The sequence below is a fragment of the Cimex lectularius genome, unplaced genomic scaffold (genome assembly GCF_000648675.2).
Source record: "Cimex lectularius strain Harlan isolate CLEC.00 unplaced genomic scaffold, Clec_2.1 scaffold3, whole genome shotgun sequence".
In the NCBI taxonomy this organism is placed as follows: domain Eukaryota; kingdom Metazoa; phylum Arthropoda; class Insecta; order Hemiptera; family Cimicidae; genus Cimex; species Cimex lectularius.
The window spans coordinates 2,057,367-2,073,575 of NW_019392688.1; the positions used below are offsets into that span (position 1 = coordinate 2,057,367).

Sequence of the window (16,209 nt, forward strand, 5' to 3'; positions counted from 1 at the left end):
GTTCGCTTATTCTCGCTGAGTTAGCCTGACGTGTTTTGACATATACGTTCAATGGTTGTGGTTTGCAAACTAGTGATGGAGAAATGCCGAAATGAATCTGACAAGTTACAGATCAAAAAAGCTAATGGTAAGATGAATGTTAGGAAACATCCAAACTCTTTTGATAGACGTTACTTGGTCAAAGGTAACGCACGAAGTATATATGTATTCTTTGTGGAATATGCAATTATAGTTGTGCATTGACTTTGGTCATGCCTATAACAAAATAACAATTATGAAAGTGATGTGAGGGAAACCATTACACTCTTTTAATTAAAAAAAAAAATATAACGACTCTTTCTTGTAATAGAACACCAGGAATGAACTAACCGATAGGAACAGTCAATTATAATAAAGGAACACTGAATTTTGCATATTTATAGTTAAAGATACTCGATGTCAAGGTGTTCATGTACATGCTTCAAATCCATTACATTGACTTTTGATCATGATTGCAATAGCTGATCGAATGAAACCTTATAAATTGACTAGTTCATTTTACGGATGGACACATCTGCAGAACACTTTTACTTGTAATGGAACACCATGTGGACAATAACATGATATGGATTATCAATTATGATAAGTATAACGGAACGATTTGCATATGTAAACATTTCTAAAGGTTTCATAGACGGTATTTGAGAAATAGAGACAACCTATTAGAATCCGACCATTGTCTTTTGAAATTTGGTAGATGTACAGACATTTAATCTACAGAACTTGTTATCTTGTATCATTAGGCCAAATTTGAAAAATACTTTGATTTGGAATGCCAGTTATGAACAATTATGTTTGCATATTTAAATAAACAAAACATTTTTAGTCTCACGACCAACTACATTATATCGCGAACTGTTGACGTGAATCGTTTTGCAACAGATCAAATTTTACTATAAGTAAGAAAAGCGGCCAAACTGGATATTCAACGACAACTGGCATTTCAGACAGATCAGAATTGTACTCACCGAAGATCATGGATCGCTCAAAATGTTCACATCTTTTTTTGAGTGATTTTATTCAAGGAAAGGACAGCCGACATATCCTCGATTACGATCGATTTGTGGGGACCCTATCCTTTTCAGCCTACATAATATTTATTAAAAAGTATTTTGAACCATAGTTTTCTTCATATAAAAAGCTCTAAAAAATTTAAGAAATACGAGTAGAATACCAAGTGGGTTTTGTTTCTACAACGTACCCCCATAACAGATAATTAAATACAATGTTAAATTTCAATTTTAGATCAAATTTTATTTCGTTCATTTCGTTGAAATTCAATAAAAACAAACTAGGCTGTAGAAAATATATGTAATGTGTAATTAAATCTGATTGAAGCATGAGTCTTAGTGACACTTTTAGTCAATGTATCTACTGCATTAATCGAAGATTTGATATATGTAAAATCTACTTAAATATTTTTTTTTAAACATGTTCTTGTTAAAATAATAGTTTTGGCCTCGCGGAAACATGACACAACAGTCAAAATGGAATATAAAAACAAAAAAACAAAAAAACAAGAAAGATATTTGACAAAAATAACATGTGATAATTAAATATTATCTTAACGGTCAATCTTAACACAAGAATTTTGTTTCGTCGATTTTACGGGTTCAGGTTGAGAGTTTTTAATCTTGTTTTTACTGCAGTCGATGGTTATGCTCGACCCTTGATTTTACGCCCAACATAAACGATAACATAAACTTGAGGACACGGCTTGACATTTAAAGAAAAAAATCAAAGGTCGTTAAACCTTAAAAAAAAGAAAAATGTATAGCTAATCAATTAAATATGTAAATACATAAACACTTGGAAAAACTAAACACTAGCTTATTTTGTTTACAAATTGCCGTTATTTATATTCATATTATCTATAGAATCCATTATCATTTGAAGTAATGTTTTAAAAGGATTGTAAAACCTTAGGAGGAATGCAGATATTTTCTTATCTGGGGACAAGGACAGCAGAAGGTACTCGACTGTTGGATGGTACTTGGATGATTAGAAGCCTAGCATGCACTCACCTCTTTTCCCCCGACATTCCTTCTTTTCGTGTCTATTTTCGACTGAGGAGCCGTGCCAAGTCCATGAGCTGAGTGACGGCGTCATCGCTGACAGTGACGTCAACTAGCGTCACACCCAAAGGTCGACGGCTAAATATCAAAAGCTCGATGCCATTTCACCAGCCCCTTCGGCTCCCCCGACAATGCCGTCATGGGCGATAGACGCTAAAAAGCATTTCTGCCCCCCTATTAACTTTTACGGGCCAATCAAATACAGTTAAACGATGATTTACGGGGAAGACAGAATAATGAATATCCAATGATTATATTCTTTTTAAAACCATAGCGATAACACTCAAAATGATACTCCTTTCATAAAACCCGTTAAATTAGTGTTCTTGCCAAATATGTACGTGAAAGATAATTAAATATGGCTCAAGAAAACAACAAACCAAAATATATATGTATATATAATTTTATCACTAAAAATAAAAATATACAATACTGCGTACTGTTCTTATAATCTCTTGATGGATCTAAAGTCCTTCGGACTTCTTGTCGTTGCCTCAACATCGCATTTTACCTCAAATTGAAAGTAATTTAGAAGTTTGAATGTTACTGGAGTATTATTTAAAAAATTTAAAATTATAAAAAAAAATTTAAAAAATAATATAATGAATAAATCTGTTCCCAAACAAGACTTATCCTTGACCTATAGTTGGATAAAAAAATGTTGATATAAAACAACTACCATAAAATTTGTCTTAAAAAACTTTAAATTCTATTAAACTCAAAAGTGCTTTTACACTCGAAGAGCTAAGTTACATTTATCGGTAATCAGATCAATTTGGATGTATGGCTGCAAAATGACTGGCTGCCCAAATACAGTATAAAAAACCAGTTCGAAATCAAATATTTCGAATTACGAAAGAAACGCAATGCAAAAATCTCGGTTATCATTTGGATACAATTGGATTTTAAGAAATTTCTACTGCATACTGAACTGTCCTAAAAAAAACGAATGAACATCTAAATTGATAATTCAAACTTCAACGTCAAATTAGTCTGTCGAGTAATTTATTATTATATACATCTAAGTACCTACAACTTATGCTTCATGGTTTGCATTGTTGAATAGTAAGGACTGTCACTGGATGCATGTCTTACAGAGGGATGTGATGGGCACGTAGCTTGGTCGTTTCTCATTATTTCGGTAGGCCTTTGCAATCATCAGTGATTAGCGTAAGCTTCGCATAACTTTCGGGTACCTTTGTATTTAGTGTAAGTAGAAAACCTATCACTACGAACATTAAAGGCCGAAACGCGCCATGTAGACTAAACAGTGAAAATAGGCTAAAGTACCAAGACCAATCACCTTTGGACTTTTTTTACGGAGATATTTCAACAACGAGGTTATATGAACACTCGGGGTGCCGGTGTTTATGAAAAACATGCATGTCGGGATATTGCCGTTGGATTCGAACCCGGGACCTTTACCTTACATTGATGAGCGCCGTATGAACGCCTAAACCGTTACGATCTACGATCCCACCCCTCAGTTCTCAAAAGGAAATTTCAAATTCTCCAAATTCCCATCGATCGATAGGCTATGGATTTTGGAGTCGATTTACAATCGAGTTGACAAAAAATTTGTTTTGTTTTATTAATCTTATAAAGTACTGCCCAGAAAAAGTATGACTAATACAGAGGATATTATGTAGAAGATAAAAGTATAAAATTCTACACGATTCTCTGAACGGTGGGATGCCTTATTCTCATTAGAAAATACTGTATCGAAAGAAGACGATAAAAATATTATAATTATATATTGTTAAGCCATGTTTGGGCTATTTCCGACTGCGAGGGTGTTGTTAAGAATTAATTTCAATTTCCATTGTAAACTGAGAAATTATGTGGGGCTTAATTGTCATGGGGCCGTTGAGTGAAGCAAGGATATTAATGGTAAACAGTGGAACAGCTGAATTCTAAGGTCCTCCGTAGATGCCCCGCCTAAGCACCCTTCACCGTGCCTAAGTAGGAAATGACATATAACACTTAGAGGCATTGTGCCCGGATTAAGATCCATGCTCTGTCACCATCAACCGCGTCGGGGCCGAGTGGACGATATCACACTATCACGCAATTGTTCTCATTACAATTCCAAACCTATCCTGATGAAAGAGGAAACGTCCAGTCGAGTTTAAAACGACGTGGTAATTCGGCTTTAACGACGAAGGACGTGGCCAATTCGCGGTTTTCAAGATAGATTAGTTATAGTAGTAGGCAGTAACCAAGAACTAAATTACGCAAGTGGGTGATGAAGTCTCTCGGAGGGTAAAAGTATTGGGTTGTCCGGAAAATAATGCAGGATTTTGGTATTAAACAAAAAAAAAGAAACTAGTTACTTTAAAACAATGTTCTTTAATCAAAATAATTTCCCATACTCTCAATACATTTCTCCCAACGTGTTGGTAACTTATTAATTCCGTCTGAGTAGAATTCAGAATTTTTAGAATTGATAAAGTCAATAAATGCATTTTCCAGTTCCGTTTGATTTTTGAATATTATGTGTTGTAAGTAGTGGTCCAGGTGTCTAAAAAAATGGTAGTCAGTAGGCGAGAGGTCCGGAGAGTAGGGTGGGTGAGGCAAAGTTTCATAGCCAAGCTCCAATAATTTTTGTGACGTTACACGTGACACATGTGGTCGAGCGTTGTCATGCAACAAAATGGGCCCTTTCCGATTGACCAAAGAGGGCTTAAATTACTGCCAATTTCTGATGCATGGTATTAATTTGGTTAGCATTGATGGTTTCGCCAGGATTTAAGAAGCTGTAGTGTATTAAACCAAATGAAGCCCACCATACCGTAACCATTACCTTTTTTTGATGAGTTGGTTCAGGTTGAGCTGTCAGACTTTTTAGAACTAACATATGTCCTCAAATTAAGCAAACCACCGTTCCGTTAATTCTCAGATACAAAATACAAAAATTCTAATTTTACTGAAGAAGATGTACACCATTTTATAGTAAATTGACCGAAATCGTGTGAGCTGTGAAACAAAACTGATAAGATCGAACGTTCTACCAGTTAGTTTGTTTTGCGTATCTTACTGCAAAGTACTGGGCAGCCCCAATAATAGTTATAGAGATGTTCATAAATCACATTCGTAATGAAAATTAAACTGTATACTTGCGATATAAGATGTTAATTTAAGGTTTGCTTAATACACAATATGTAATCTGTACTGGCAGACTATCATCAGTTATGTGGACAAATGCTGATTTATGTAAAAATACTGTTATGTACATGAATATTGTCAAAAAAAAAAAAGCATTTTTGGATTGGACTGGATTATCGCCAGTTATTTCTTCTTAAGAAGGAGTGTTTCCTACTACATCAAGGATACAAAAGAAAGCACCTCAATCTAAAAAAAGGAGGGGGCATGTTTCAAAAGGAATCTTATTAGCTGACCCGCTTGTCTTTTTGGCATAAGAAAATGTACAAGAAGAAAACCCGGGTTTTTATTTTAAAAGAATGACTCAACGTGCATAGATAAATGAATCGAAAGCATTGTTTTTTCAATAAGAGTAATAGAATTTGATAAATTCTCAAAAAAGCAACGTTCGTGGAACTTAGGCAGTTGGGAAATCGCTGATAGAATAATTTAGTTTTAATTTAATCTCAGACGAATTGACAGATTGGTCAATGCGGTCGATATTCGGATATATTTAGAGGTGCTAGATGAGCACATCCTGGAAATAGTCGCCATTTGGGCCCGGTCGTATTTGGCAGGTGTGGGTCGGCTATAAGTACCAATGCCGTCACTTCTTATCTCATCGACCTTCGTGCCAGCAGGGCGAACCCTGACGATTCCAATAAGCATCGGGGCGAGACGTGATAAAAATAACAAAAAGAAGAAAATAAAAACGCAACCCAATCACGCGAGGAATTTTCCCAATTTGATCGACTATCCGCAAATTTCCAAGTGAAAGTGCTGCCCGATTCCAGAGATGACGACTGTTAAAAATCAATTACAAACCCTCCCTCGCAACCGGCCGGAATACGACTTTCTGTCACGGATTTTCCGCTCCAACCGGGTTTTCAAAAGTTGCGCAAAAAGTCACGCCCGTGAAAAAGTAAAAGAGGTTAAGAGGTTTTCACTTTCTACTTGAAAGAGCAGGTAATTGAAAAGATGTGCTTGTTGAATGGTTTTTAGATAAATAATTGCACCCTTACAAGCCTATTGGACGAATTGTTAAATAACAAGGATTACAATATCTTAAATGCCCTAAAACTGCTAGATTAATATTACTCGAGACAGCTATCAAACCCATTAGGGAAGCACACCTCCATCTTTCAACCTGAAATACATATTCTTAAAATGACTGACAAAAAATCTCGTAAGTTCAGACAGCCAAGCAGCTCTAAGAGCATTAGCATGTCAAAAGGTTAAATTCAAAATATTAAATGCAACCAACCATGAAAACCTGGGAAAACACAACCTGACAATATCTTGGATACCAGGACACAAAGTAGTTCTGCTGAATGTACAAGCAGAAAAACTAGCCAAATGAGGATCTGCAAGAAGTATATAGATCCAGAACCTATACTTGGACAGAATCAAGCCCAGACTCCCTTCATCTCAGGATGGGCCCACAAAAATTAAAAAGAGGAGTAGACGAATTCAAGAGGTGTATGGCACAGTAAATTCATGATTAATTAACCCTGGCAACTGGCATACAAATTGTTCAGCTAGACAGGGTAAACTCAAGGGAGGGATAAAGTTATATACCATACACTTGAATCAGAGAAAACTCACAAAGAAATATTCATTGATGACCCCGTTTGTGATAAGGAGGGAGGAACTGTCAATCGAATCATCTTCAAATGCTAAGCAGACATATGCTCAATGGAGACCCTAAGACCCGGGAATGAACTAAGAATAACAGCAATGAACGATCTTTTACTTTTCTTAACAGAACGATCGAGTCAGTCAATTGAACTGAACTAAGGAGCAAGGAAAAGTACAATAAGCCTAAAGGCTCCTGAACTTGGGTAATATCAAACCCTCGTTCCTTAGTATCCACTATCATCATCATGATAATGCGCCATGTATTTTGTGAAACGCCGTAATCCATTCACCGTCGAAACTTTGATAAAACAAAGTAGTACATGGCCATCAAGACCCTTCGCACTGCATCCATCAGGTAGGATTACTCTCCTCCTCCAGTTAAGAAGATCGATTAGTACATAATTTTTAAATTTATTGTAAACTAACTATAATTGGAACAAGTTCTATAAATAAAACTTTATATTATATTCTACTTGCAGGAGATATTTACTCGGTAGAACCTTCGAGAAAAACGTTGAAAACGCGTACATCGTACCCACAGTCGTTTTTTATCAGCAAGAAACAAGATCAAACATCATGATGTTGATTTTTTCTCTACGCTCTGGTAGAGAAATCCTATCCCAAATTGATATTACAAATCCCTATCCGATGTTTTGTACACGATTTTCAGGTAGCGGGTTACCAATCGCCTGATTCACGTAATTGTTATGTCGATACTATGGCGAGTGCCGTTCATGCGTGACCTGTGCTTCGCTAACTCGTTAATGCCGTTTACAACCGACAGGAGTAACATGAGTTACAGCTTTAAAAAAAAGGAGCTTTTTTCAGCAGAAAAAGAGGCTTTTTGTACAAAACTATGTTTACTATTGGTATGAGGTCAATGAAGACAAAAGTAACTTCCTGTCATAAAGGAGGGCTTAACGTCCAACTACTCGTCAGATGTCACGGACGAGGGAACAGATTTTTTTTAAATTATTCGCAAATAAAAGACCAATGGAAAAGCGGGTTTTCGAACCAAGAACTGATACAATATATTAGTATAGACTGCCCAGGATTTTGGATTGAGTTATTGGGCTTTGTTGACTTTGGTACGCTTGGTTGTCCCGAACAGGCGAAGTCCAAATATGTCCACATTGGGGCGATGAGAACAGTTTATAATTTTTCCTTTTTGGTTCTTTTGTACAACAGTCTCTTCATCGTCATGCATCAGATGTTGTAGACAATTAGTTTTAGTTGAGTATGCTTGTTCCAAATGTGTTTATTATCTAGATATCGTCCAAGCTGTCGTATGCTATTCATGGAAAGTGTGTGGTGAACAATATTCTGATGTATTAGTTTATCTGGAAGAAGGGATCAAAGAGTTCGGGTGGAGGTAACGGGTCCAATATTGGTGGAAAGGATTTCTATCGGCATATGACGTTAATACGGCGAGATGCAGTATGTAGATCTGGGTGAAATGAATGGAGTATGGGGCATGTATACTCCTTGCGAAACCTCAACATGAATAGAATAGGAAAAAGTTTCTTGGATGAATAAGGTGGATAGGGTAATTGTAGAAGGTAAGTAAAGTCTCTGAATATCCATAGCAAGCTTTCATGCCCCGATTACGAATATGTCTCGGGATGTACTGTTTATGCTCAGTGGAATGGACTCTCTAGATTAGGTGATAACATTTAATGGGCTCATTGGTGGTATGTAGATGGTGAAATGCTTTGCCTAGGAAAGGGATAAGACAATATGAGCATCCCAGATGAGTAGGTTTTTTTGATTTAATAATAATTAAAGGTTAGATAGAACATATAGTTGAAAATAGCGGTGTTTACATCAAAATATCAGTCGTTATTAGAAGACTGCGGATGATTTACTAAAATTTAAGACACAGATTAAAGTGCCGATATACGCTGCCGGCAACCTGTACTGGCTCATGGTTTTTTCCCTTCAACATTTTATTATTCACGCCCATTGAGCGTTTATCTTCGGCTTAACTGCTCTTATTTGCCGTTGGGTACATTTTTCGTGGACTCCTTAGAGCCTCTGTATTTCTTTTTACAGTACAAAATTTTTTTGTACAAATGTAATTAATCATGCTAGTTTTTTTTACAATAATGTACGTAATACCACTATTAAAATCTGTCATTTCCCAGTAGTTATATGTGCACAGGAGTTGAATTGAGGCTAACATATTGTTTGACCTAAGATCGCGTTTCCATGGAAGACACGCAAGAAACGTGTATTTGTCGTACTCAGGGATCTGGAATCGATTTGTACACCAGTCCCTGCCACGGAGTTCCGTGTTCAGCATACACCTGTATGAACGAGGCTTGGCACGTTTCGTAACCGCCTAGCAACCCCCGATGCACCCCTTCGTTGGTCATTGCCCCCTGACGTCATCGTGATAATTACATCACATCGAGGGGGAGTGTGCTGTTCCCTCGTCAGTACGAGGGATTGATCCTATTAAATGTGACGCGTTCCCTCCCTAGGACGTTTTAAAGGGTTGGTTTCCTGTCGGGATCGAATTCAAATGGTAGCTGGTGGTTGGCGAGGCAACACAACGTTTCAATATACCTCCAGCATAAGCCGTCTGAGATTTCTGATGTCAGTAGTATTCTATGACTTGGGATCTCTCTTTTTTTTTTCTTTTTTTGCAATCCTGTTCGTCCCTCAATTTAGTTGAGATTAGTTTAAATTTTTATTTACTGTAAGTTTTTTCACAATGTTATAATTTACAGGGGGTTGGTTAGACCTACATAATCTTTCAAAAAGCATTCAATAATCACAAATGAAATCGAATTAAAATAAACAATAAAATTATCATGTTATAAAGAAACTAAAAGATTCACATATAGAAATAATATTATACTCTTTATGCTGCAAAAATGTAAGTCATGAATTACAAATAAACCAATTATTGGATACGCTTGGCACTTTGACTAAACACTCCACAACTAAATAAATACCGGAACTACTGTTTAAAATGATTAACTAAATGTAGATTCATTCTGTATAAAATGAAACTAAAATCAAACATACTTTTGTAAATAGAATATTTGTGTTTTGGGAGTGCTAATATAATAATTTAATAATAAAATAAAAAATGTATACCTAGGTAAGTGTTTTACAATAATTTGCATTTACTCCTTAACGATGTAGTACCTCAATTTCAGTGTCTATTTCAAAAGTGACACACATCACTAATTTGTATATAACTATGTAGAACATGTTAATAAACCGATCAACTGGTGTTCTGGAGATATCGAATCTTTTAGGTAATGGGTGAGGTATTAATTGATTGTAAATTTGACTTGCTACAAAAATATGTATAAGGTTTGCCTGCTCATACAAATTGCATACACTACATAAAACAGTAAATTTATTGTACAGCTGCTTTTAACTTTAAAAAAACTCGTTCCATCATGTTTGAAAAACCTCAATTCCATTGAGTACTCTCTGGCTGTTTAGGTCTATATTGTTGTTTTCATAATTCTTTTCCCCATTACAGCAAACTTGCCGGAAGACAATTTTGAATATAAAATTCTTTCAATGTCAAAACGGACAAAAAATGGTTTTTCCATCGCTCAATTGTTTTCACAATCTTTTGGTCGATATGATTTGTTGTTTAAGCTGAGAAAATCATAACCAATCACAAGGACAATATCGTCCAGTTGATAGAACTAATATCTGGTATTTTTTGAGCACCTTAGTTTTTCTTAAATACCGTGCGTTAAAATCGTACATTCTCGCTAACACTTTTTCGCAATGACAGGACCTTTTTCCACCACCAAATAATTCGCTTCAGTCTCACACATTGCCATCTCATTTCAACCCACATTAGGGGTAGTGAATGGTAAGTAAAATAGCTTCTCAATGTGTGCGATTGCCCAGATTTCCGAAAAACAAAACAATGATGAGGCTGCAGCTAGGGATTCCAAAAGTTTAATTGTTTTTTTTACAGAATCTGCCCCTCCCTTAACAAGAACTTCTTTTACTTTTTTAAAGCACTTTATTACCTTGTTTAATGAAATAATTAGCGACTTTATTGAACTTACCATTTATGTTAAACAGTACACCTAAATATTCATCCCTCAATAGATAATATCTATCAAAATTATACGCGAATTTTACAATATTGTTTATTTACACTCCTCAATAACAATTATTTTAGTTGGCCATTAAATGGTTGAAAATCAAAAAGCAGACACTGTTATCCAATATCCAGAAAAAATAATCAACCCAAAGAACTAATTTTAGTTAATTCTACAATATTATTGAAGGAGTTCGTTAGAAAAAAGAATTTTAAATCCTCAACCGTACATACAGATATAATTCCCAATATAATTATAATGTTGTAGGCTGATCACTAATTATACCATAGCATAATTTTTTTCGAATATAAGATCACGCTATCAATGTGAAAAAAGGATCTATGCTTGAATATATTCTAGGGTAAGAACGAAAGATTGAGAAAATGAATGATGATGATGTTACTGAGCATACTGGTTCTAGTTCTCTCCTGTCTGAACCTGAGACGAATATTCTCTTCTCCCGTCACGATTTGCTTGAGGGCTTATTCCATCGTATTCTTGGTTTTTTTGTTAATTATTTAATTTAATTTTAGTTACTTTTTTAAATTTAATTTTTGTTAATTTTTTTCTCTACTTTATCATATTCCAATTGCCATTGTGATTTTAACCGTTGCTGGGTGAAAGTAAAAATGTTCTATCTGGTATGGTAGATAAAGGGATTCCGTTATTTATTGCCTTCTTAGCTTCTTTATCTGTCATTTCATTGCCTTTTATTTAATTATGGCTTCGTTACTCAAAAATATCATTTTGACCCCTGATCGAGATTTTTCTTTGGTTTGTTCCTGTCTCAATAAATTGCTGGAGTTCATGATGGCAACTAGGGGCGAATGTGAGGCGCTTCATATTTCCAGGTGTGAGGTTATTCAGTTTATTATCAATATATAGTTATATATTGTTATTAATTAATATTAATCAAGTTCTTTATAGTACAACAGATGGAAAATAAATGTCCCATATGCAACTTGAGGATGAAGAAAAGGTTAAAGGAAGTTTGTAAATTTGAAAAAACCACTCAAGAATCTCCTTTTTCTTCCATGATATTCATAATTTAAAATTGTTTGTTACTGAATGGTTAATTATAGTTTGTATATATATTCCTGAATAGTTAAAAAATAATAATCAATCATCTGAATTCTTATTTTTGTATTTTATTGGAATAAAAGTTATTGGAAGTTGTATTTTCCTACACTGTATGAATAGTAGGAATAATTCTCCAATAAAAGTGGAATAACGAAACACTGTGGATAAAAATAATTTATACATTGTTAACATTTTAACTTCCTCGTTGCTATACACAAGTTGTACTCTAGGAAATTATTATTATCTTAGAATAGAGTGATAAAGGAAGAAAATATGACAGCCAATAATATTAATGACATAAACCGCAGTGTCAAAAGGAGATACGACATGAAAAAAAATGAACCAGAGATAAAATTAATTAAGGAAAGAAATATTTTACAAACTAGGAAATGCGTCGAATCGAGTTTTGCTTGAAAGGAAGATTGGAATGATTTGTGTAAGGGAAAATTGAGTAATACATTTTCGACGATAAGTTGATTCATGCTGATAAGTTGATAACAACTAATGTTTAAACAAAGGAAATGATTATTCTGAGATAAACTTTATGAATTAAGATGTTGAATAATATAAAATATAACAATAGCGATTTTTTTCTGATTTTGCTCCGAAACTATTTTCCGTTTTGAAAAGCCTGAATGAGCCTGTCTAAATAAGAAATGATATATTTCGATGAGATAAGATTTACAGATTCAATATGATGGAAACAGTCGGACGAGTTCCAAGTGTGTTGGCATAGGGCGACAACCGAGTTATCAGCGGACAGGCTGAGTCAACTCACATGTTAACTCACATCAGGTTCAAAACCTGATAACTGCAGGTGATAACAGATCCTTTTGTACAATCCCTTACAAGGCAGACTTCGTGACCGCCGGGCTGATCATCTAGACGGGATGGCTAACATTTCAAACCTAGCAGTCCTTGAAGTCGGAAAAAACAGGAGAAACTACAGCTACTTTCAATTATACGCATTGCAAAGTAAAAGGGTGTACTTCGTACCAAGTATAACTTGAGGAAAAACAGTCGAAAATGAGCAATTTGAAAAAAAGTGCAAGAAAATGAAGCAGCCAAGTAGTCAATTAACACAAACCAAACTCCCCTCATATTCCCAGTTGCAAAGATATCAATAAAACAATCTAATTTCGGATTTAAACAATTATTTTCTATATTTTCAGCAGTTCTACTAATATTTGTCTTGGAACGTACTACAATACAAAAACTTTTGAGGCAGGCCTAGGTATGAGCAAAAATCAAAGAGAATCTTAAATTTTTAAAAACATTTCAATATACATTTATCCATTTGGATAAATATTTATGTAACTATGACTCTGCCACAGATTTGTTTTCTTTTAACGACCCTAGTTGTTGAATAAAAAAAATGTTAAGAATATACTCTGAGCTAAAGTATAACTTAAAAGCTTCTATGACTTAGTTCACGTCAAACCGATGTTAAACCTAACGTTTTGGATAATTAAATGTAATTTAATTTCATTAAACAACCTACAGGATGGTAACTTCATTCACAAACATTTCTTGCTAATCAATTATACTATACTGACTGCTGATTTAACTTCCGCATTTTGATAAGTTGGATTATTGTTCTGGGATGTTGGAACTATGTCCATAGTTCATAATTGATTTGTAGTTATTCAATGATCGGAAAAAATAATTACTCTCTTATCAATCAATATAAATAGTATCTTGGAAGTTAATTGACGGCGTGCTTAAATGAAATTTGAAAAGTAAAAGCGCACTGACCTTGTTTCTGTTAGGAGACAGATGCCTGATCTGTTCCTGTGATCTGCCATCATCTCCCATCATAGTACCACAGCTGCTCCTGAAATTGTTAATTGCTAATTATTTTTACTGCAAGACTTCCTTTATTATTAACGTAAGGTTTAAACTTAAAATTGTAACATTAAAAATCAATTTATCAATTAGACACGAAATGTTGATGAAGAAGTCGAAAATTTCATTCTAATTTTAAATAACCGCCAACGACAATGAGTCAGATGCGTTGAATCGCTTAGAAAGAACATTTATGATATACACTAGCCCTTATTTGCGCGATTTTTCCTTTTTTAAAATTCAAGGTTTACAAATAACAACAAAAAAGATCAATAAATATTCGCTGAAAATGAACCAGCCGAATCTGCTTGAGTTGCACTTCCGCTAATCGGATTGCACAATTAAAACACAATGTGGTGCAATTTTCCATTTCACTTCCTCGGGCAGATTTTCACTTCTGTAACAAACCACAAATACGATAAACTAGTTCATTACTCAAATATAAGACTGATTGGAAACAAATAATAAATTATAAATCAAATATTTGCCTTGACATATTGACGAAGTACGCTTAATATACATCAGGTATCATATAAAACACGCAAAAAGTCAGCAAGTCATATATAAAGTATTTTTTAAACATTTTGGACAATTCTTTAGTACATTACTTCAACTATATATCGTTTGCTAGTGGAAAAAGGAAGAACGTGAGTTTGACCTAAGAAGACACTACTTCAACATGAACACCACTTGAACTACAGATAAAATATAAAAAAACTTCTAGACATACGTTCAAAATTTCACACAAAAAATTCTTTCCACAGCTCTTCCAGGTTCTATTGAATCCACTAAGACAATCACCGATGCTCCTTTGTTTGTAACCATACTCTTAGTCAGACCTCCCGAATTCCCTTATGTTACCGACCTACCTAAATTCCTATTCCTTAAATTTCACTCCAAATTATTACTTTTTTTTCCAACTCCCACATCCCTGTCTTTTCCAATCTTACCACCTACCTTCCACCTAGGACGTTAAGGCGTCGTTGGCCTCGCAAACAATGCTCCTAAAGGGCTCCATGGAGTTTATGTACATTCAGTCCAAGAGACTGCCGCCTAATGTTGGCCATCGATGGGTGGCGTTACCGTCATGCTGAACACGCCACTTATGATTTTTTTCCAGTTCTGCTTATTCAATAAATTGATACAGATGTATATTAATAATTTAACAAAGATGATATATAGACGTATGAATAAAAACTATCATCACCAGAAAGCATTAATTGCTTGTGTATGATCTCAATTTGTCTGTATGTAAGTGTATCTATCTATTTTTCTGTCAGACCATATGCCAGTCTGTATATATACGTACTATAAAGAAGCATTTATGCAATCTAACTGCTTATTGCACAATAAATTGATGTGATTGTAGAGTAATAATAAATTTAAAAAAAAAATAGCCAATAAAAAAGGACGAACAATATTTTCAAAAAATTCATTAAATATTTGTTAAATTAATATCATAACGCAGATATTTCGTATTTACTAATTATCTTCGAACCAAATAAGCATACACAACCGTACGATCAACAGTCCTAAAAAAGAAAACAAATCTGAATAAATTCAATTAAAATAAACACAATAGTATGAATGAAAGCATAAAAATCTGATGCCTAATCGTAGAACGGTTTAGTTCTCCAGATTTGAACAGCGCCAGAACTAACATAGTCCCAAAGGAGAAGAAAACATAAAAGACGTCTGGAAAGAAAAATGATTATTAAACCTACCAGGAATGTCCAGTTTTATTTTATTACTCAGTCATAGGCCCACTGTCTACTTCCACGGGCCTAGATTCGAACGGCTTCTATTTTATTAAGGACCCTTATAAGGAAGCACAAAAATATAATGTACAGTAGTTCTTAGACCTGTCAGAAGCTATCGGCTCAGATTTTTAGTCTATTACTCATTGTCAGTAACTGTCTACTTTCAGGCCAGATTTGATTCTGTAGTATTAATGTCCCAACGCATAAGAAAGCATGAAGCATACATAGATTACAACGTTATCACGTAACAATTCTGGCCAAATTAGAAAAGAAATTTAAGAAAACTATTCCATAACGATATGTTGGAAAGCTTAAAAGTTGAAGGATGAAAGCTTTCTCTACCTATTATTATAAAATTGGTCAATTATCGATAACTATGAACTCTAGGAAAGGAAAATCGATAAAAACATCTCCTTTCTTTTAAAAATTGTGCAGTGAAGATAATTTATTATTATTCACATTTATGTAGTCATTTCTCATCTTTCTTCGATAATAATCACCTATAGAAAATAACCTCATGATTCCTATCAAAATATTATAAAGCTA

At 34.5% G+C, this 16,209-nt stretch overlaps 1 protein-coding gene across 8 annotated transcripts in view; it reads right to left on the reverse strand.

Moving 5' to 3' along the window:
- LOC106662175 (rho GTPase-activating protein 21-A) overlaps positions 1-16,209 on the reverse strand; it is a 218,089-nt gene that overhangs the window by 187,417 nt on the left and 14,463 nt on the right. For all 8 annotated transcript variants that reach the window (XM_014386031.2, XM_014386030.2, XM_014386028.2 and 5 more), the window contains exon 2: positions 13,814-13,892. In XM_014386031.2, the coding sequence (XP_014241517.1) occupies positions 13,814-13,876 (63 nt within the window). In that variant the 5' untranslated portion in view covers positions 13,877-13,892. The remainder of the gene's footprint in view (positions 1-13,813; positions 13,893-16,209) is intronic.